Source organism: Anabas testudineus, chromosome 5 (genome assembly GCF_900324465.2).
Source record: "Anabas testudineus chromosome 5, fAnaTes1.2, whole genome shotgun sequence".
NCBI classification, from domain to species: Eukaryota; Metazoa; Chordata; class Actinopteri; order Anabantiformes; family Anabantidae; genus Anabas; species Anabas testudineus.
In genome coordinates, this window is record NC_046614.1 from 4,160,406 (window position 1) to 4,179,755 (window position 19,350).

General features: G+C 39.8%; 3 protein-coding genes and 1 long non-coding RNA gene across 5 annotated transcripts; 3 read left to right on the plus strand and 1 right to left on the minus strand.

Moving 5' to 3' along the window:
* The first annotated feature begins 153 nt into the window (after nucleotides 1–153).
* Nucleotides 154–3,515, plus strand: ift52 (intraflagellar transport 52 homolog (Chlamydomonas)). 2 transcript variants are annotated; one of them, XM_026349557.1, is made up of 14 exons: nucleotides 154–320; nucleotides 639–787; nucleotides 908–995; nucleotides 1,167–1,296; nucleotides 1,398–1,473; nucleotides 1,631–1,702; nucleotides 1,814–1,940; nucleotides 2,022–2,105; nucleotides 2,209–2,277; nucleotides 2,366–2,520; nucleotides 2,609–2,696; nucleotides 2,823–2,931; nucleotides 3,010–3,155; nucleotides 3,243–3,515. In XM_026349557.1, the coding sequence occupies exons 2-14, from the start codon at nucleotides 669–671 to the stop codon at nucleotides 3,282–3,284; spliced, it is 1,305 nt and encodes a 434-aa protein (XP_026205342.1). In that variant the 5' UTR covers nucleotides 154–320; nucleotides 639–668; the 3' UTR covers nucleotides 3,285–3,515. The 2 variants fall into 2 exon arrangements, with proteins under 2 accessions (XP_026205342.1, XP_026205343.1); XM_026349558.1 differs by having other exon boundaries at nucleotides 154–315.
* A 23-nt stretch (nucleotides 3,516–3,538) lies between these two features.
* On the minus strand, nucleotides 3,539–4,519 carry LOC113155062. Its single transcript, XR_003298097.1, has 3 exons — nucleotides 4,380–4,519; nucleotides 3,690–4,274; nucleotides 3,539–3,589 (listed from the first exon to the last, which is right to left on the minus strand). It is a non-coding gene; the product is annotated as an uncharacterized LOC113155062 (long non-coding RNA).
* A 620-nt stretch (nucleotides 4,520–5,139) lies between these two features.
* On the plus strand, nucleotides 5,140–10,478 carry mybl2b (v-myb avian myeloblastosis viral oncogene homolog-like 2b). Its single transcript, XM_026349556.1, has 15 exons — nucleotides 5,140–5,452; nucleotides 5,904–6,000; nucleotides 6,108–6,179; nucleotides 6,280–6,372; nucleotides 6,467–6,687; nucleotides 6,791–6,923; nucleotides 7,012–7,071; nucleotides 7,243–7,446; nucleotides 7,528–7,800; nucleotides 7,891–8,033; nucleotides 8,128–8,227; nucleotides 8,306–8,416; nucleotides 9,076–9,174; nucleotides 9,272–9,403; nucleotides 9,503–10,478. Exons 1-15 carry the CDS (start codon nucleotides 5,433–5,435, stop codon nucleotides 9,629–9,631), a joined length of 1,887 nt encoding a protein of 628 aa, XP_026205341.1. The 5' UTR covers nucleotides 5,140–5,432; the 3' UTR covers nucleotides 9,632–10,478.
* A 374-nt stretch (nucleotides 10,479–10,852) lies between these two features.
* rpn2 (ribophorin II) lies at nucleotides 10,853–18,283 on the plus strand. Its single transcript, XM_026349316.1, has 17 exons — nucleotides 10,853–10,912; nucleotides 11,229–11,419; nucleotides 11,529–11,624; nucleotides 11,903–12,078; nucleotides 12,168–12,243; nucleotides 12,360–12,494; nucleotides 12,620–12,796; nucleotides 12,909–13,027; nucleotides 13,380–13,485; nucleotides 13,687–13,778; nucleotides 13,862–13,976; nucleotides 14,184–14,378; nucleotides 14,488–14,574; nucleotides 14,911–15,006; nucleotides 15,522–15,597; nucleotides 16,999–17,128; nucleotides 18,208–18,283. Exons 1-17 carry the CDS (start codon nucleotides 10,900–10,902, stop codon nucleotides 18,221–18,223), a joined length of 1,896 nt encoding a protein of 631 aa, XP_026205101.1. The 5' UTR covers nucleotides 10,853–10,899; the 3' UTR covers nucleotides 18,224–18,283.
* Nucleotides 18,284–19,350: the final 1,067 nt, after the last annotated feature.

A 19,350-nucleotide genomic window follows, 5' to 3' on the forward strand; every position in this document is an offset into this window, starting at 1 on the left:
GAGTATTTGCAGTATTTTTTTAGCGAAGCACTAGTACTTTATCTAGAGTACTGAGCTGGTTTACTACCTTTTGGTAGATGGAGCTTCGTCACACTGCAGTACTATGTCGTTGCTATGTGGTTAGCGCCCTTGGTTACCATCTGCCCCATAATGCATTTCTCCTTAGACACTTTTGAGGTAGCGTTAGCTAGAGAAAAGCTAACCTAAGTTAAATACAAGTTAGATAGGATATTATAGGGGAACACCTACCTCGGTTTTGTGTTTACCCAGACTAGTGGAAAAGAGAAACATTGAAGTCGTTCAACGAACGTTAACGTAAGGTAACGACACCAAGACATTGGCTACACGGCGAAGCTAGCTTCTTAGCTATGTTTTCTAACAGGATCGTATGACGATGGATACCAAATCAGTTAGTATAGTGACTAAATATTACAACGTTTGCAAGTACAAAGGTAGTTATTTTGCAAGTTGCAAGACAACTATTTACGCGAATATCCATAGCCGGTGTATAACTGTCATAATCAGTTGCATGGTACTTTACATGATAGTATCTATTAGGGGCAGTTCACGGGTATTGATGTGGAACTGGCGTCATCTTGAAATATGTAATGATAATGATAATAAAAATGTGTTTCTAGGTGTATGGATGCATATATTATTAATCAATAATGGAGAAGGAGCAGCACAATTCCGTGGTCTTCAATGCTTCTAAAAGAGAACTTTTTACCACCAACAATGGTTACAAATCCGTACAGAAGAGACTAAGGGCTCAATGGAAAATCCAAAGGTAAGGCGTTGTGGTATAACACTAAAATATCTCAAATAGATGTCTGTAGCTACTTGCTGTGGCTTAACTACCAAAACTCTCATAGTTTACAGAGTTGTAAATAAATACATTTTCCCACAGTATGAAAGAAGAACTGTGTTTAGAGAGGCTGAAGGGTGTGAAGTTGTGGATTACTGCAGGCCCAAGGGAGAAGTTCACAGCATCAGAGGTGATGTATTGCTTGTCTGCTTAAATATGTCATTTATTTAATTTTCACACTTGTGTGATGTAACACAAGAAAGGTGCTTAAGAAAGGTGAAGTGGCAAGCTTCAAATCCAAGCCAAAATGCTGCTTCTACATTTTCATGCTCGGGTTTTCACACTTGTCACGTTATTTCAGCTGGAGGTACTGAAGCAATACCTGGATGGAGGAGGAAACATCCTGGTCATGCTTGGTGAAGGAGGAGAAATGAAATATGACACCAATATCAACTTTCTCCTGGAGGAATTTGGAGTTATGGTCAACAATGGTGCCTAGAGAAATTTGTTGTGATCAAATATCTATGCAGATGGGTATTTTACAGTTTAATTTAATCATGTCCTGTTTTCTTTCTGTCCACCACCGCTGCAGATTCTGTTGTGAGGAATGTGTATTACAAATATTTCCACCCAAAGGAGGCACTTGTGTCCAATGGTGTATTGAACAGGTTTGTCATTTGTCCTCACACAAACATGTTTTTTGCAGTATTTTTGTAAAAAAATATCAGTTTCTGTATCTGATGTATCATAACATCTGTACTAAATGTACACTTCTAAAATTAATTTGTAAGCTGATGCACAGTTTTGTGCTCCTTTTTTGTCTAGGGAGATAAGTCGAGCTGCTGGTAAAGTGGTAACAGGAATAATTGAAGATGAAAATGTTGGAAACAATGCACAGTAAAGGAATTTCCTTTTTTTTTCCCATATCTGTTATGTTACATACACCATAATTAAAAGTTTGGGTGCTTGTTTTAAAAGAATTGCTGTTTTTTGTCTTTACTCATGCAGAGCTCTGACATTTGTGTACCCATACGGTGCCACACTGAGTGTGATGAAACCTGCTGTGGCCGTTCTCTCAACTGGCTCAGTCTGCTTCCCCCTCAACAGGCCTGTCATGGCCTTCTATCATGGAAAGGTCAGAGGCAGTGTGTAGTTCTTAATTTTTCCCCCAAATTCTTCTGAATGTACATTAAAAGGCATCTCATGTCTTATGAAGGAGACCGGCAAACTGGTTGTGCTGGGATCCTGCCACATGTTCAGTGACCAGTACATGGACAAAGAGGAGAACAGTAGAATCATGGTAAGATTGTTTTTGTAACAGATTATGGATGAGAATTTAGTCCCAAAATGTATGAAATTTGAGCATCAGTGATTGTGTAACAGCCTCCCATACTTTATTCCAGGATGTCGTCCTCCAGTGGCTCATGACTGACAACATTCAGCTGAATCAGATTGATGCAGAGGACCCAGAGGTGAGAAAGTGTGCTTCACACTATATTGATTCACAAATATTGTCTTTTAAATGAGCTGATCTTTGTAGCTGGTCCTTTTCTCCCCTAGATTACAGATTACACCATGTTGCCAGACACAGGATGCTTGTCAGAACAGCTGAGAGTGTGCTTACAAGAGGGTGATGAAAACCCTAAGGACTTCACATCTCTCTTTGACATGTCTTTGTTTAATTTGTCAACCGACACATTACCACAAGTTATCAGGTGAGACTGCAAAATTAGGCCTGAGTACATTATCCCACCATTACTGCCATTTTTCCTCATAACTTATACAAGACCTTTTTTCCTGCAGCGCGTACAAACAGCTCAATGTCAAAGACGAGCCACTTCAGCTGATTGCACCACAGTTTGAGACTCCTCTGCCACAGCTTCAACCTGCAGTAAATTTCCAATCTTGCATTTTTGTTCATCATTCAAGCCTACAGTCATATGCAACCTAAACAACAACAACAACAACAACAACAACAAGTCTAAGTTTAAAACCAAAAATGGACATTTTGCCTTAGGTTTTTCCACCTGCCTTAAGTGATCTGCCGCCACCCATGCTGGACCTGTTTGACCTAGATGAAATGTTTTCATCTGAGAAAGTGCGCCTAGCACAGCTTACCAATAAATGTAAGTTTACTACTTGGGGGGGGGGGGGTATCAACAGCTTAAATTTCGATAGATTAAAGTACTGTGTTGTATTCACAGGTACAGATGATGACCTTGAATTCTATGTGCGGAAATGTGGTGAAATTCTGGGAGTGACTCCGAAGCTGGATAAAGATCACAGGGATGCCAAGCACATCTTGGAACATATTTTCTTCCAAGTTGTAGAATTCAAGAAACTCAATCAGGTGAAACTCAATCAGGTGCCCTCAAGTCTCCAACAACTTTATGTTTTAATATTGTAATTTATCTAAAAGTGAATTTCTCCCTCACAGGAGCATGATATCGACACAGACACACGATTCACTCCCCTGTGAATTGGATGCAAGCACCATGTGTAATATTTTCAAATCCTGCCTTTAATCTGTGTACCACCACTAAACAGATGCCAAGTATATTCTGCAGTAGAGAGATGAAGACTGTTGTGGACTAAAAGGTATCAACATGGTAGTTGTGTGTTTAGAAACTGTATAAAAGTTAATTTTTTACCTTTTTCACAGATAAATGTAATATTAGAAGATACACTTGAATAAAGTCTGATACTTTTATTTAAATATTCATTTCTTTAAAAACCTTGTTAAATTAAAACAGGCCTTGAGTTCCCCCCCCCTCCATGTGGACCCTGTAACAAAAAAAAAAAAAAAAAAAAAAAAAATGAATTAGCACATTTTGCTATTGCATAATAGAGAAAAGAAAACATAAGAGAATTAAACTTTATTTACCTGTTATTTCCCCTTGATGCATTGTGGCGCTGAGACATCTAACCATGTATGCCTGTATTTTTCCCCTCCTGCAACAACACCATGTTGTGTACGATCAGGGAGAAACTTTAGCTGGGGAATATTTTTTAGACTCAGGCTTTGGACTCCATGTTGACTCCAGAGCACTGGACTCCAGGCAGGGTTTGGGGCTGTTGTTTTCTGATTTAATCAAAGACACATCCCACGACATTTGAGATGCCCCAAGATCAGGGCATGACTGGTCAAAGCAAGCAGCCTGTTTTCGCTTTTGAAGAATAATGTAGGGAGTGGAAGACTTTCCTTGTAAAGGAATGGTCAGCTGACCATTTTCAGTCTCTTGAGTGTTCAAGCTGTTTGTTGAAAACGCTGGAGGGGAAGTAATTGGATCTGATGACAGGCAGAGAGAAGCCAAGATTGATAGCCTGGCGTCAGATCCATCAGCTAATGTGTCGTTTGATGTTCTTGATGTGGAGAGCTGTTCCAGCGACAGAGCAGACAGCAAACTCTGTTCCCCAAAAAACTTCCTGTCAAGCTCCGATGGAGATGAACACTCAAAGCTTTTCCAATCTAAGTAAAACATTAGATAAAGTTACAGTTGAAATTGCATTACTAAGGGAATAAAAACATCATTCTTTATTGAAAGTAAAAAAAAAAAAAAACACTTTTGTTTACCTGTGATGACAAAAGCTTTCTCCATTGTTTCCCTGAGCCTGTGAGAATCAAGTAACAAGTGAGTTCCAGGTGGTTTTTAAACCATCCAAGCTGCATGTTAATTGATCCAGCTGGATCAATTACTAAGCAGACTTAGCAGGTGATCAGCAGAGGTGAGTGGTCATACAGCTTCTAATGAGCATACACATATACACATTTTGGTTGTGATTACTTTTATTTACATCATATAAAATATATATATATATATATATATATATATATATATATATATATATATATATATATATATATATATATATATATATATGAGACACATGTCTTTAAATATAATCAAATAGCAAACAAATGCCACCAGTAATTTTTAATGATATAACAATGGGAGGAGCAGCGAATCTTACTATTTAAGAAGCAGCAACTTCACTAGATGCAAAATTTTGTGTTTGATATTAACTTTTGTGATCTGCTATCCAAATGATGAATTTTCTGTCTGTAGAACACTTGTAGCTAAATATTTTGAATTCTGTATTTGAATGTAATGATTAGAGATTAATTGCAATAAGTGGTAAAGTGCACAATAAACGTGTCTACGACAATGATTGTTGATTATACAATACACAGTTTGTCACTTTAATGTCAAAACGACTGTTCTTAATTCCATCACACACAACAGCAAAACAATGTTTAGTTTAGACAACGTTTGGTTTTTAAAAGCAAGAGGCTTATTTCGCTTTTTTTATTTTGAAGTTGCCATCGGAAGTTGTCTATACGCGCACATGTAATGCGCATTACGTCACTTCCTGGTTTGTACGCTAGAGAAGGGCGCGAGATAGAAATCCAGGAGCGCGGACAAGTCGGGCGCTGAGCTCCAGCTGGTTAGAGTGTGTAACATTAACATTCAACACAGCGGCACTGAACTGCCATCGCCGCTTTGACCGCTGTTTACTCAACAAACACTCGGAATACAGCCATAAATCACCGAATGTACATGCACATGACGTACAGCGGCAGCAGGACAAATCACCGTCGGACCGTAAACAACACAAACAGAGGGAAATGTCGTGGTGGCCGCGCGGGTAAGGCTTTCATCTTTGTAGCATTAGCAGTGCTTGTTTTTATCATATTCAGCTTTATTGTTGCCATTTAACTTGGAAGCATTAAATGCAAATATTTGATAATTTAAAGGTTTCGTTAGTTGCCCTAGTTAGCGTTAGTTTTTGTGTATTTACTTATAAACCTAAGTCTAAGTAATGGAGTCATCTGTGCCGCCCTTTTCCGGACAAATGTAATACGCATAAAGTCATCTAATGCGTTTTAAAGAAAGCACATTTTCTTTTAGTTTACACGAAGGAAATAAATCCTTCTTACACTGCAAGTAACAGACGGACAAACAGTAGTTTATGCCTGTAAGAAACATAGTTAACCCTGATCGAGTTGTCCTCGCCACACCACAAGGGTGCGTCACAGGCTAGTTGCTGCTTTCACTGTCAGCTGTAACCGCGCTCATCACAGCTGTTTGTCTCTCAGTGAGGATGGAGAGGAGGCCATGCATCAAGACACTGATTCTGATGTGGCAGAGCAGAGAGATGGTGGGAAAGTGAAGGTTAAATGGACACAAGAGGAGGTGATTGACATTACTTGTTGCTGTGATTTGCATGTTGACTGTCAGAGTCAACTATGGCTCCTAATGGCTCGAAACATACACATGCTAATTTGTTTGTGTGTTTACAGGATGACAAACTCAAAGCTCTAGTTCAAAAACTGGGACCCAGTGATTGGAAATATATTGCCAGCTTTATACCAGTGAGTTTGATTCACTTTTCTGTTTAAAGCAAACACCAGGACTTTCTTCATGTAATGTCACTAGATTTTAGTGTGTCTTAAACTTCTTTGCTTTTCTTAGAATCATACTGAACACCAGTGTCAGCATCGTTGGTTTAAGGTCTTGGATCCAGAATTGGTTAAAGGTCCTTGGACCAAAGAGGAGGATGAGAAGGTAGGTGACTTGTTAGTTTGCAATGCAGGGGTTTGACATCAATTTGATTATTATCCATTGTGAGTAATTTCAGTGTATACACCTCATTCCTCAGGTTATAGAACTTGTAAATCTCTACGGCAACAAACAGTGGGCAGTGGTAGCCAAGCACCTGAAGGGCAGACTGGGAAAGCAATGCAGAGAGCGCTGGCATAACCACCTCAATCCCAGCGTGAAGAAGTCATCATGGACAGCCGAGGAGGACCTCATTATCTACAAAGCTCACTGCCTGCTCGGAAACCGCTGGGCTGAGATTGCTAAGCTGCTCCCTGGAAGGTAAAATAGTCAGCTCAGTGGATAAAATTGTTGCCATAGTGTTGGCAATGGATATAAAGCCATGCCTTCTCCTAGGGAGTCATGTTGTAATATTTATTCACAGGACAGACAATGCAGTAAAGAATCACTGGAATTCAACCATCAAACGCAAGTTAGAGATGGGCTTCTATGCGGGGGAGGTGTTCAAGCCAAATGAACTTGAAGAGCTCTTGGCCCGTGTTAATAAAGATGCACAGGTGACTGTTTTTAAATAAACTTCTTTAATCTGGATACAGTATTGATCTTTCGGAATTATATTGAATGTTCTGTTATGCATTTACACAGATACCTAGTTGCTCACAAGACATTTCAGACAAGGATGCAGAACAGAAAACACACCCTTCAGTGAGTGACAAATTGTGTTGATGTAAAAAAGGAATCTAAATACAGAGTGTCTTTAAATGCCTAAATCTCAGTCTGTTATAAATAAAGTCTACAAAAAGAATATCTGGATTAGTATTTATGTTTTTTCTGTGCATTTTGGTTTAAATGTATGTATGTTACTTTTTCCACCAGCTGCAAGAAGCGCCGGCCTCAGCAGCTGGTCCCAGTGAAGAAGGGCCATCAAAGGCAGTCCGTTCTCCAAAGGACAGCTTAAGCCCCAAGACTGAAACTGACTCGTCTGGAGATACGAGCAGTACTAGCTGGGTGGTGGACAGCTCGGGTTTTCTCTCCCCTACTGGCCCAGCGCTGAAGGAGGTGCTGGACTTGGTGGATGGGGTAAGTATCCCCAATACGCTACACCTACATGTATATAGAGTAGTGACAAAGTGTTGAACAGATTTGCCTTTTTATTACTAGGACATCGATGTCTGGTGTAACCTAGCAGCCTTTGACCTGCCTGAGGACAGTCCAAGCCCAGAGCGCCACCAGTTTCGTCTGGAGGGGAGCGCCTTGCAGGAGTTGAGCAAAAGCAGCAAGGGGGAACTCATTCCCATCTCTCCTGGAGGTCTCACGCCGCCCTCCATACTGAACCGCCACAGCCGGAGACGCATTGCATTGTCTCCTGATGCTAATAACTCCATGACTCCGAAGAGCACTCCTGTCAAGATCCTGCCCTTCTCTCCATCTCAGGTAATGCTCACAGTTAGTAGTGTAGTACTGACAATGGTCCACATTGTAATATCACACAAAGTGGTTTGCTGACCAACACGTGTTCCACAGTTCCTCAACATGTGGACTAAGCAGGACACTCACGACCTGGAGAACCCGTCTCTTACGTCTACACCAGTGTGCAGCCAGAAAGCCATTGTTACTACGCCACTACAGCGAGACAAGACCCCCCTCACTCAGAAGGAAAACTCTCTGTACGTGTTCTTTCTAACTCCACCCTCATTTGCTAGTATTCAGTTGGTACACATCTTAGTTTTTAGTCTGTGTTCACATTTTGTTTTCCTGTAGATTTGTTACACCCAACCACAAATCTGAGATCTGTACTACCCCACGAACACCTACGCCATTCAAAAATGCCATGGAGAAGTACGGTCCTCTGCAGCCATTGGTGAGCATCTTGTCTGTGGTTTGTTTCTGTGAGTTCAGTTTAATCAGCACTGCATTAACATGGTTTCCTACTGCTCAGCCCCAGACTCCGAACCTTGAAGACGACATCAACGAGGTCATCCTAAGAGATGCTGGCATTGACTTGGTGGTTGTACGTTCAACTCCCCCTGAGCAAAGACGCAAAACAATGGTGACTATGATTTTCTAACTTCTAGCTCTCTGTGATTTTAGTGTATAGTGCAAACTATACAAAGAACAAAGAGCAGTCATCAAACAGTTTGTGGTGTGAAACCAATTATCTTGGCTGTTTGTAGAAGGAACAACTGTATTTTTAGGTTTTGTCTGGTTAAGTTAAGTTTAATTCTTTTAAATATCTATTGCTATGCTATGACTTTCAACAGGGTGAGGTCATATTGCAATTTGCAAGATAAAAACAAATGGTAACATGAGTCTTACTACTTTGTTATTAAGGAAAATTTTAAGTGTTTTTTTTTTCCTTTCAACGCAAACATACAAAGTAGCCTCAACTCATTTTGCTACTTATACTGCATTTTTTTTTACATGCCTTAGATATAATGGCCAGCTGCAGACCTAAGATGTAGGGCCCTTATAAGTAATTAGAAAGCTGCTATCATCATTCATGTGGACTGATTCACAGACTGAACTATGAGAATTATGAGTAAATCAAAACATTACCTCCCCCTGCAAGCTGTTTGTGTTTTGATAAAGTTAAATCGAACATTTATCATCAAATTTAATTTAACAATAATGCTCATTACATAGGGACTTACAGTGTCATGCTTTTTTTTTTTTTTCTCATATTTTATTTACCTTTATTTTTTCCACCAGCATCGCCCACCTATGAAGAAAGTGCGGAAGTCATTGGCTCTAGATGTCATGGACTGCAAACGCAAAACCATAAAAACTGAAGCCAAACACAGCATCAAGGTAAAAAAAAAATTACGGGTGTGTGTAATTCCTTAACCTATCCACAGATTTGACGCAGTCTCATCTCAGGTTGTTTTCATCTTTTCTATGACCACAGGAAGAGCCCATTACAGTTTCTCTCAGCTCCTCGTCATTTTGCAGTAAGCGCCATGACAGTATTTTAGATCAGGGCTTCCTTTTGGGCCCTAGTGACAGTGCTATATTTCCCAGCACAGTGCCCCCAGTTCCGGTAAGTTCTACCTTTTAATCTTTAAAAGGAATAAATATTGTCAGTGAAAATATATTTTGCCTAACTCTGTTGCTGTGTATTTTCTTTCTCTCTTTTTAGATGTCAAAAGAATGGGAAAGAGTTGTTTGCGGACAAACTAAAGACCAGCTCATAATGACAGAAAAAGCCAGACGCTATCTTCGCTCCCTAAAATCCCACGCACCCAACCGGGCTCTGATTCTGTCATGAGGCGTCTCTCATCTTTAAGGCAGCATGTTCATTGCTCTTATAATGCTGAAGAAAAGAATGTGTCAAGTGTATATTTAGTACAGTTTATGAACAAGAGATTAGCGATCACAGCCTTTCCAGTGTGTAGCTTTATTGACATGAGGGATGACGGTGCTTTTAGATTTCTGTCTCCAGTGGCCTTGTGCAAGCATTGACGTTATGGATCAAATGTCCTTGTATTGTCACTTCCACGTGTATGAAAAGAACAATGAATGTAAAATTGAAAAATCACGGCTATATACTCTAGCTATCACTGAAAAGACATGATTTTACTTTGCATAATGTGTCTGTAACTTAACAGTGTTTTAAAATTGTAATGAGTACAAACACTCAGGTTGAACCACTCTATTGAAATGCAACATTTGTTGTACTGTAAATTACTGTTATTTTCATTGTGGTCTCCATTCAAACACGTTGATCAGTAATACAATTAGGATTCAGTGACGATGTTAAAAATGTTAAGTGAACATTAATCTGTTTAACATGTGTAGACTAATAATATATCAGTCATTACACATGTTAAAAGATAGGACCTCACATGTAGGAAATTTGACATTTGCTGAAAAGATACTAGTGACTGCAGCACACATTACTAATGCATAAAGATGGCTTGTTAAGAACCATCACAGTAGTGAATTCAATTTTATAGTTGTTTTTTATGCAATATTCCAGTTAGGGACATGGAAGTTAGGAACAATCTTTGATGGCAATGGTATTATGCTATTTGGCACTGTGTAAATATTGAGTGTTGTATGCGTTATCTTTATCATACAACATCTTGTTAAAAAAATGTAATAATAAAATAACATTTTCAGTACACAAATTTTCCTCTTGATTATGCTGCTATCTCATTTAACATTAAAGTTGAGTAATTGGTAATACTCAAGTTTTAGTTGTAGTTTTATAGCTTCATGCAAAGCAACGACCTGTGAAATTGTGTGCTCAACACAGGTGATTGAAAACAACACAGAATGTAGTAAATGCCAGTTTTGGATTTAGATTATCTGTTTACACTATTAGCTAATAATTAACATAAGTAACATGATACATATACACAAGTCTTATTAACGACTTGAGTCCTTTCGATGTGCACGTTCACGGAAAATGCAGATTTTTTACCTTGAAAATCCAGAAAGCATAACCGGATATTAAACCTCTGACGAGAGCTCGTTTTCCGACACACCGGAAGCAATCGTCGGTTTTGGTGACGCTGCATTAGACTGTCAGACATGGACCGCTCGGGTAAGTGAATTGGTTTATTAAATATGAATATAATGTGAGATATGTTTGTGTCTTGCTTTCATTATTCTATGTACGATATTATTCACCTGCCAATTTGAAGAATTTGTGAAAAATACCGGTTTGCAACATGCAATGTGCTGCTTCCTTACTGACGTTAGCTTGGTCGCCTCCTAGCTAAACCTGCAGTGAGCGAGGTAGAGTTATCTCAGTGAATGAATGAATATATGCGCTCACAATGTTATTATTAGAAAATTATTATTAAAATGTATGAATGTTTTGGAATGCCAGCAGAATAAATAATTTCCGCTTGTTGCAGGGCTGTTCGGATTGTTCATCCTCAGCCTGGCTTTAGCTGGAGCTCAGGCGCTAACACCGGCGCACCACCTCTCCCTATCTGATGTGGCCCGACTGCAGGACCTCCTGAGCCAACCATTCACCGATCTTGAGTCCGCATACTACTCTGTTGTTGGCCTAACAAAGCTGGGAGCATCTGTTCCAGATCACAAGGTCATAATTCAGTCCGGCGTATGATTATTAATTGCTCATTCATTTCATTCAGTTGAAATATGTGTGCAGACACTAAATTATGTATTGACCATTAATGTCCTTTTTGTAGGAAGTATGCCAGTTCCTGAAATCCCAGCTTGATCCCACCAGTGTTGACTCTCTCTTCTTTGCTGCTGAGACAAGCCAAGCCATTTCAGGATGTGAGGTATAGATTGTTTTGACCATAGCCTTATTAACTTTACCACTGCCATTATTTTTCAAAAATGTTTACTCTAGGTACACGTGAAAGTAGAGCTGGGAAATCTAGAAATATCGAAAAAATGTATACAATAGTACTATTACTACTAATATTTGTTTGTGCATCTAAAATGCCATGATAATTGCCCCATGGTAAAGATGCAGTTGGAACTGTAAGATCATTGGTTTTAATACAAAGTAAACTAGTAGCAAACTTTTTATGAGATTGTACTTCTATATCTATAGATTCCTGTGTCCAATGAAACCCGTGACATCCTTCTGGCAGCAGTTAGTGAAGACTCAAGCATGACTCAGATTCATCGGGCTGTGAGCGCTCTCAGCTCTTTGGGGCTTCCTCTGGCATCGCAGGAAGTTGTTGGTGCCCTCATAGCTCGCATCAACAAGGAGGACAATGTTGTGGCGTAAGTGTTTTTACCGATTTGGGAGTGCAGTCACCTTGCATGCAGATTTGAATAGTTTAATTTACAACTAATACTTTATCTCTGCACAGCATCACCTTAGCTCTGCAAACAGCAGCACGTCTGTCCCAGCAGGCAGAACTTGGAGGGATACTGGAGGAAATTGAGGTGAGTTTTTTTATCTCCACCAGATGGTGCTGTGTCATATTTCTAGACTTTAATTATAAACAGATATTTTTAAAGCAGGATTAATTTTTTTAACATGTTTCCCTTTTTCCTTTTAGGATCTGACGGCTCGTTTGGATGATCTTGGTGGAATCTACCTCCAGTTTGAAGAGGGACTTGAGACAACTGCCATGTTTGTGACTGCTGCTTATTCCCTGTCAGATCATGTGGATATGGAGCCCCCTCTCAAGGAGGTAGTATTTTTTTATTTTATTTTTCTTTAGGATTTTTATCTGTCACTTGCCAATTCAGCTAAAGGATGGTCTCCTTTAGTGTTTTGGTGTCTGAAACTAATGGAAGATTTGCTCTCTCTTCACAGGATCAGGTGATCCAGCTGGTGAACTCTATCTTCAGCAAGAAATCCTGGGACTCTTTGGCAGAGGCCTTCAGTGTGGCAAGTGCCGCCGCTGCTCTCTCCAACAATCGCTTCCATGTTCCGGTCATTGTCAGTGTCCAGGGCCCAGCCACAGTGTCCCACAGCCAGCCAACCCTGCAGGTTGTTGCAAGTCAATCTAAAAACAGTCCTCTGCATCTGTTTTTCTTTTTTTTTCTTTTTTCTTTTTTTTTTTATAAGCTCATAGTGATGCTCTTTTCTGTCTGATTCACAGCTGCTTGTGACTGATGTCATGTCTCAACCTCTGGCCTCAGCCAATGTTCTGGTGGAATCTGCGTACGCTGTGGCCTCCAAGAGCACCATTCTCAGCCAAGCACCTTTTACACTTAATGAGTAAGTGATATTACAGGATAAGTGTTAATCTAACATTATTAATTGTTGTTGTTAATCTAACAGTGTTTAGCTGTAAGAAATGTATATACATGACACAACCTTTCATTAGCTCATTGCAAGATGTATTCACAGGAATACAGCCTGAATAGCAATGCAGTTAATAACATCACACATGTAATTGCTGCTGTATTTCATCAGCTCTGTTTAACTAAGCATGTGCAGTTTCTTTACTTTTTTATGTATTAATTTATCTGTCAGTTAGTGACAAGGTGTTGTATAGGTGATGTTGCTCTAGTAGATGCGTGATTCTTGTTGAACTAAACGCAGCATTATTGTTATTTTTGTTTTTCAGTGGTGTCTTTGAACTGAACTTCATGTCCGCCCGGCCAGCAAGTGGATATTACCAGTTCACTGTTGCAGTGACGGGAGATAGCCGCCTGGTTGCCAATCATATTGAGGTGAGGTGGTGTTCAGCATAACAGCTACATTTAGCTAAAATGAAACATGTACAGTTAAATTGTAAGGCACTGGTTCACTGTTTGGAGGTTTTTCTTATGTGTGTTGCTGTGCTTGTGGTCAAGTGCAATATTTGTAGCTTTAATTGCTGGTTTTGTTCCCTTTCTTATGCAACCTTGCGTCCTGACTTTTTCCACCTGTAGCTTAAAGTGAAGGTGTCCACAGAGGTGGCTGTTACTAACATGGACCTCTCTGTGGTGGATAAGGATCAAAGTATTGGCACAAAGACCACCAGGTGAGCATTATGCAAAGCCCTTTTTTTTCCCACCAAAGTGTGGAGCTGGAATACTAAACGCTTTTCTGTTTTCAATCACATAGAGTGGACTATCCCTCCAAAGCCAAGAGCCCCTTCACTGCAGATAGCCACCAAAACTTTGCCATGTCCTTTCAGCTTGTTGACGTCAACACTGGAGTAGAGCTTACCCCTCATCAGGTAAGTAATCAGAATGGGACATGAACACACATCAGCAGGACACTGCTCGTTATTGTTACTGACTTCATCTACTTTCACTATCACCTTTGAGACCATTATGCTTCAGTCTTATATTTCTGTAATCTCACAGAAATCATGAAAATGGTTACCTCAAAAAATGAGCTAGGGTTGTTTAAACTGAACACCTTTGTCTTCCCTCTTTCCCAGACGTTTGTTCGGTTGCACAATCAGAAAACTGGCCAAGAGGTTGTGTTTGTGGCTGAACCCGACAGCAAGAATCTGTACAAGTTTGAGTTGGACACAGCAGAGAGGAAATCAGAGTTCGACTCCATCTCTGGCACTTATTTCCTGTACCTCATTGTTGGGGATGCTACTTTGGAGAATCCAATCTTGTGGAATGTGGTGAGTGTTCAGAGTTAGTGGTGATGTTGAGTATGGATTATGAATTCAACATGCTCAGCAAGTGACCGTTTTGGTACTGGACTTACTCTGAGCTGTAATCTTTTCAAAGGCAGATGTTGTGCTGAAGTTTGTGGATGAGGAGGCCCCAGCTACTATTCAGCCCAAGACTCTTTACATACCCAAACCAGAGATAAAGGTAATACTTAAATATAGTGGCAAGAAAAATCAAGGGAACAATGGGTTTGCTAACATCTGACTACAGTTGGTATTTAGACAGAATCCCAGTGTTTCACTTGCTTTTCACCCCATCACTTTTTATGTATAATCGGTGTGTTCAATATAAACATGAGAGGTCATGTTTTTTAGCTTTTATATCGGTTTAGAAATATTGTTTGTTTGTGTGTATCACATGACATTGCACTTACTTTTTTTGCACTGTGCTTCCTGTTTATCTCTGATTAAAAATGACATCATGCATTGAGTATCAGTCCAGAAGATAAAAATGATTAAAATGCTCCTCTTGTTACTACAGCACTTATTCAGGGAGCCAGAGAAGAAGCCTCCCACAGTTGTCTCCAACACCTTCACTGCTCTCATCCTGTCTCCCTTTCTGCTTCTGCTCATTCTGGTAATATTGCAAAGTCTTTTCTGTTTCATAGTGTTTTTAGCTGTAGAGTACATGTATATGGAATTCATTATAGCTGTAGAGTACATGTATATGGAAGTCATTTGGAAACCACAGACATTTATCTTGTTTGAAGGCAAGCCTGACAGGTCACCTACATTCACTATTGATCTAAACCTTTTAATAGAACATTTTAGCTTTGTTATTATAGTTGTATATACGGTAGTCCATTTTTTTTTATCCTGAAAAGCTCTTCAATAAGAAGCTTTCATAGCCAGTGAATGAGGCTCCAGCACAGCATGAATAAAATGCTTGTTTTAATTTGAAAAGCACAAAGGCTGTGGTGTACTTCTGTTTTTTTCCCCCTGGCATTTGCAGTGCTGACTAATAGTTATTGTTACAGTGGATCAGAGCATTGTGTGTTCAGTGATAAACAATATTTCAGCTCTTTTGTTCGCAGCTCTTGCAGGGGATGAAAATCACATTGTCTTTTTTTTAATCACCCATCTCTTCTATAGTGGTTTAAGCTTGGAGCCAACATCTCCAACTTCAGCTTCTCACCCAGCACCATCTTGTTCCATGTTGGACACGCAGGTAAGTCCTGATCTCTGAAATGAAACATTCATCACAATTCAGTTGTTTTCCAGCCTCTTCATCAGTTACTGTAACAGAAGCAAATTTGCATTGATGACTGAGGACAACATTGTTCATATTTCTGATTTTAATTTATTCAAGCATTATTTATAAAATCCAACAGATCAAAACTAAGTAGTGTGTTAGTTATAACAGTCACAGTTTTTTCCTTTACATGGAGGCAAATCTGAATAATGTTCATAAAACTGTTCGATGCTCCTGTAATACACTGTAGGTCAGTGTTATTGATTGTGGAACAGAGAGCAGGCTGTTGTTTCAGTGTCTGTCAGCTATCACTGTAGTGAACAGAACAGACAAACCTTGTGAAAGGGCACCCCTTCATTTCGGATTTTTTATTTTGGCTCTAATTGAATCTGTTTTTCTTTTAATAATTTATTTGTGGAAATTTAACTCATGGTCACTAAAAGTAGACAGCAGCTCCTGTTTGGACAAACAGGTTTTCAGAGGAGGAGTAAGGTTTGCAGTTGGAGTGAGAGGTGTATGGCTTAGATGTGTTTTACTGCTGGGGAAAAAACAGGAAGTAGCCAACACAGCAGGAGTGAATGTACGATACAAACTCAGAAAATCAAGGATACCCATAGCACCCTTTAAAAGCTGTAGTTAAAACTCGGTCAAATTTAGACATTCATGTAATTTATGTAGAGTGGCTGTGGCTCAATAGGTAGAGCAGTTGACTGCCAATCACAGGATTGGTGGTTCGATTCGGCTGCCACGTAACATGCAAGATTGGGCAAGATACTGAACCCCAAGTTGCCGCCGGTGAGTACCAGCTAGGTAGAAAAGCGCTATATAAGTTCAGAATTACCATTTATACTTTCAATTCTTAATCAACACTGACAGATTGCTTTTCAAAATCATTATAGCTCCACAACAATTTTCTACAGCTTTTCTACAGTATTGGAGAAATCTAGTGGTAGTTGTCTGTACATTGCAACAACAGTGGCCTTTTATATTAATATAACTGTAATAATGGCCATTTCAGCATATTTTAATGGCATCAACTTAAAATAAACAAATACCAGCTGAAAAATAGTATTAAGGTACCCTCTTAATACCTTAATTATTAAGGTAAATGTAGAGTGAAAAGTATAACGGTTGGGTTGGATCGGGTCTATTTGTTCCTACCATAGGTCTTGGTTCAGGTTTGTGTGTCCAACCAAGGCCACAGGTCTGGGTTTTGGGTCACCTCCTAACTTTTCAGGCCTACCATGGGATCAGAACATTGTTAGAATTAGTCAGAATAGTTAATAAGGGTGAGATTATGAGTATTCACCGTTGTATAATTACGAAGAAGCTTTATTTCATGCTAAGGTTGACACCTTCTCTTTTGTTACCTTTCAGCCTTGCTGGGCCTGATGTACGTCTACTGGACCCACCTGAACATGTTCCAGACTCTGAAGTACCTGGCAATAATCGGTGGTGTAACTTTTCTCGCCGGAAACCGCATGCTGGCCCAGAAAGCAGTGAAGAGGTATGTCTCCCGATGGTGCTCGGCACAAATGGTTCCTAGAGAGTCATTAATCCCAGAGAGAAGGCCTAGCCTCTTTCAGACCACGAGGACTTGCTCTTGGTAGTTCTTAGCCCCAAACCTTCCATATCTGTGGCCTCAATTGGTCCCCAGAGACTGATTTTAATGCCGGGCTCTCTGCCAAGAGGGGAGCTTACCAAGAGAGGAGTGTGGCAGACAGCTTTGCAAGAGCCATGATGTGAATGGGCAATTTCTTCACACCATCAATATGTAGAGCCCTCCAAGGTCCAGAGTGAGCAATTTGTAGCCTGTGTCACTGACTCAAGACATCACTGTAATTGTTCACTTTTACTTTTTATGACGGGGCATTTAACCCTTTAGGTAGCAGAATATTTCAATTTGTGATTTCACAAACACTGTCTTCCCCCCCCCCCCAGTTAGGACTACTTTTCTTCCTGCTCTTCTCAGTCTCTTTTTTAACCCCTCTACCCACACCTCGCTGTGTCTTTACTCCTCTTTCAGGATTGCTGCCGAACAAAGTAGTAGGTTGGCAAAGTATAGGAGCCTACGATAAACCCCCCCCCCCAATTTGTAACAAATGAGTCGGTCGTGCTTCCAGGCTGAAGTAAGGGCATCGTCATAGACTGCATCCACAGTGCATTTCTATAATGGCTGGCAGCGTGCATGGCTGTGTGGTTCTCACTCATTCTAACCCCTGGTGTTCAGATGTACTTGCTGCCTCCTACCCCCCCATTTGCCTCATCACTCATCACACTATGATCATTTCAGCCATAGTCACACCAGCACTTGTGTGCCATTTTGGCCTAACACTCATGGTTCTGGTTTGAGTGACTTGTCCTGTGTTCATGAACCAAAGTGTGCATTGTCTGAAACCTGGATATTTGTAATGAGAGTTTCTCCGTGTTCTCTCCAAATGACATCTCGTTTGTTGTGGAAGGGCGCACGTTATACTGCATGATCAGAAGTTTTCATTACTTGCCAAAGATCCTGTGTTAAATAAAGCCAGCTTGTGGCTAAAACTAACTTTTATTTCTCTCTCTCTCTCTCTCTCACTCTCTCAGACTTGAGAAAAAATAAAGAGGGAAAATTCAAAGAAGACCATGACGAAGCTCATATTATTATTTCCCAGGAGGCGTTCATCAAAATCAGGCTTTAAAAAAAGGGCGTGGCAGTTCAAGAATCCATTCGACAGTTTAAACATGTTTGTCTGTGTTACCAAACGGGAAGACCTGAGACACAGCATCTTTGAGGACAGACGCTCTCTAACAGGTTTCCCTGCTAAGGGCTGTAAAGCTACTGATCACTGCACTTCATCTTTCTGTGAGATTAGTTTTTTCGTTTAACATGCCAGTGTTTTCTAAGTGAGCTGGGATTTTATTAGTTGTTTCTGCGTGGAATATGGGTTCTTTTGTGTGTGTGGCTTTTTTTTTTTTTTTTTGGTACATTCCTCTGTTGCCACTCAGTGCCCGTTTCACCTCATAAAGGAAGTCAACATGTTTCAGCTGATGATGACAAACCACTGACAGTAGCACTGAAACTTCCATCATTACTGATTACCCCAACGTGTCTGTTAGACGCGTCAGATGTGTTGGAGGAGCTGTAGTCCTCGATTTGATACAGAGTTTACGTCTCCAAGAAAAATTTGTTAATAATAAAATATGGGCAGTTTGAGGATGTGATGTTTTTTTGTAATGAAGAAGAGGAAATAAAGAAATTGAGGTGAATCTGTGTTTCTTTCTTCAGTTGATATTAAGATGGATTGACATCTTCATTATGTCTTGTGAATGGACTGAACCAGGAAAAAAGTATTTTCTTTTTTGAGACTGCTTATGAATTTAAATGTTCCTGTATAACACTAAGAATACTATTTCCTTTATACAGCTTCCATTTAAGTGGGCAAGATATCTTGAATGATGGTTTTAGAACCAGACCAGGGATTGAACATACACAGTGCTATCCTGAAAAAACCTTATGTTATGACCTCCATCTTCTTTTTGGTAACTATCATATGAAAAATTATTTGTGCTCAAGAAGTTCTGTTAAGCAGCCTGATGGGGTCGTGCTAATTTCAAATACTTGATATATTATCGGTTAGTTTACTTTAAATTAGTATACAGACACATAAGATTGGCTAAATTTAAAAAGTGTGACACTTATTAAAACCGCATTTAAAAACTTTTTTGGATATGATAAAGTAGATTATG

Excerpts from the sequence above, each read along its gene's own strand:
- rpn2 (XM_026349316.1), top strand. Across the intron at positions 12,079-12,167 it reads AAGGAGGACAATGTTGTGGC|CATCACCTTAGCTCTGCAAA; the intron begins GTAAGTGTTTTT and ends ATCTCTGCACAG. Across the intron at positions 15,598-16,998 it reads GTTCCATGTTGGACACGCAG|CCTTGCTGGGCCTGATGTAC; the intron begins GTAAGTCCTGAT and ends GTTACCTTTCAG.
- mybl2b (XM_026349556.1), top strand. The coding sequence starts at position 5,433 with ATGTCGTGGTGGCCGCGCGG. Across the intron at positions 7,072-7,242 it reads AACAGAAAACACACCCTTCA|CTGCAAGAAGCGCCGGCCTC; the intron begins GTGAGTGACAAA and ends TTTTTCCACCAG. Across the intron at positions 8,417-9,075 it reads AGCAAAGACGCAAAACAATG|CATCGCCCACCTATGAAGAA; the intron begins GTGACTATGATT and ends TTTTTCCACCAG.
- ift52 (XM_026349557.1), top strand. The coding sequence starts at position 669 with ATGGAGAAGGAGCAGCACAATTCCGTGGTCTTCAATGCTTCTAAAAGA. Across the intron at positions 996-1,166 it reads AGAAGTTCACAGCATCAGAG|CTGGAGGTACTGAAGCAATA; the intron begins GTGATGTATTGC and ends ACGTTATTTCAG. Across the intron at positions 2,697-2,822 it reads TGCCACAGCTTCAACCTGCA|GTTTTTCCACCTGCCTTAAG; the intron begins GTAAATTTCCAA and ends ATTTTGCCTTAG.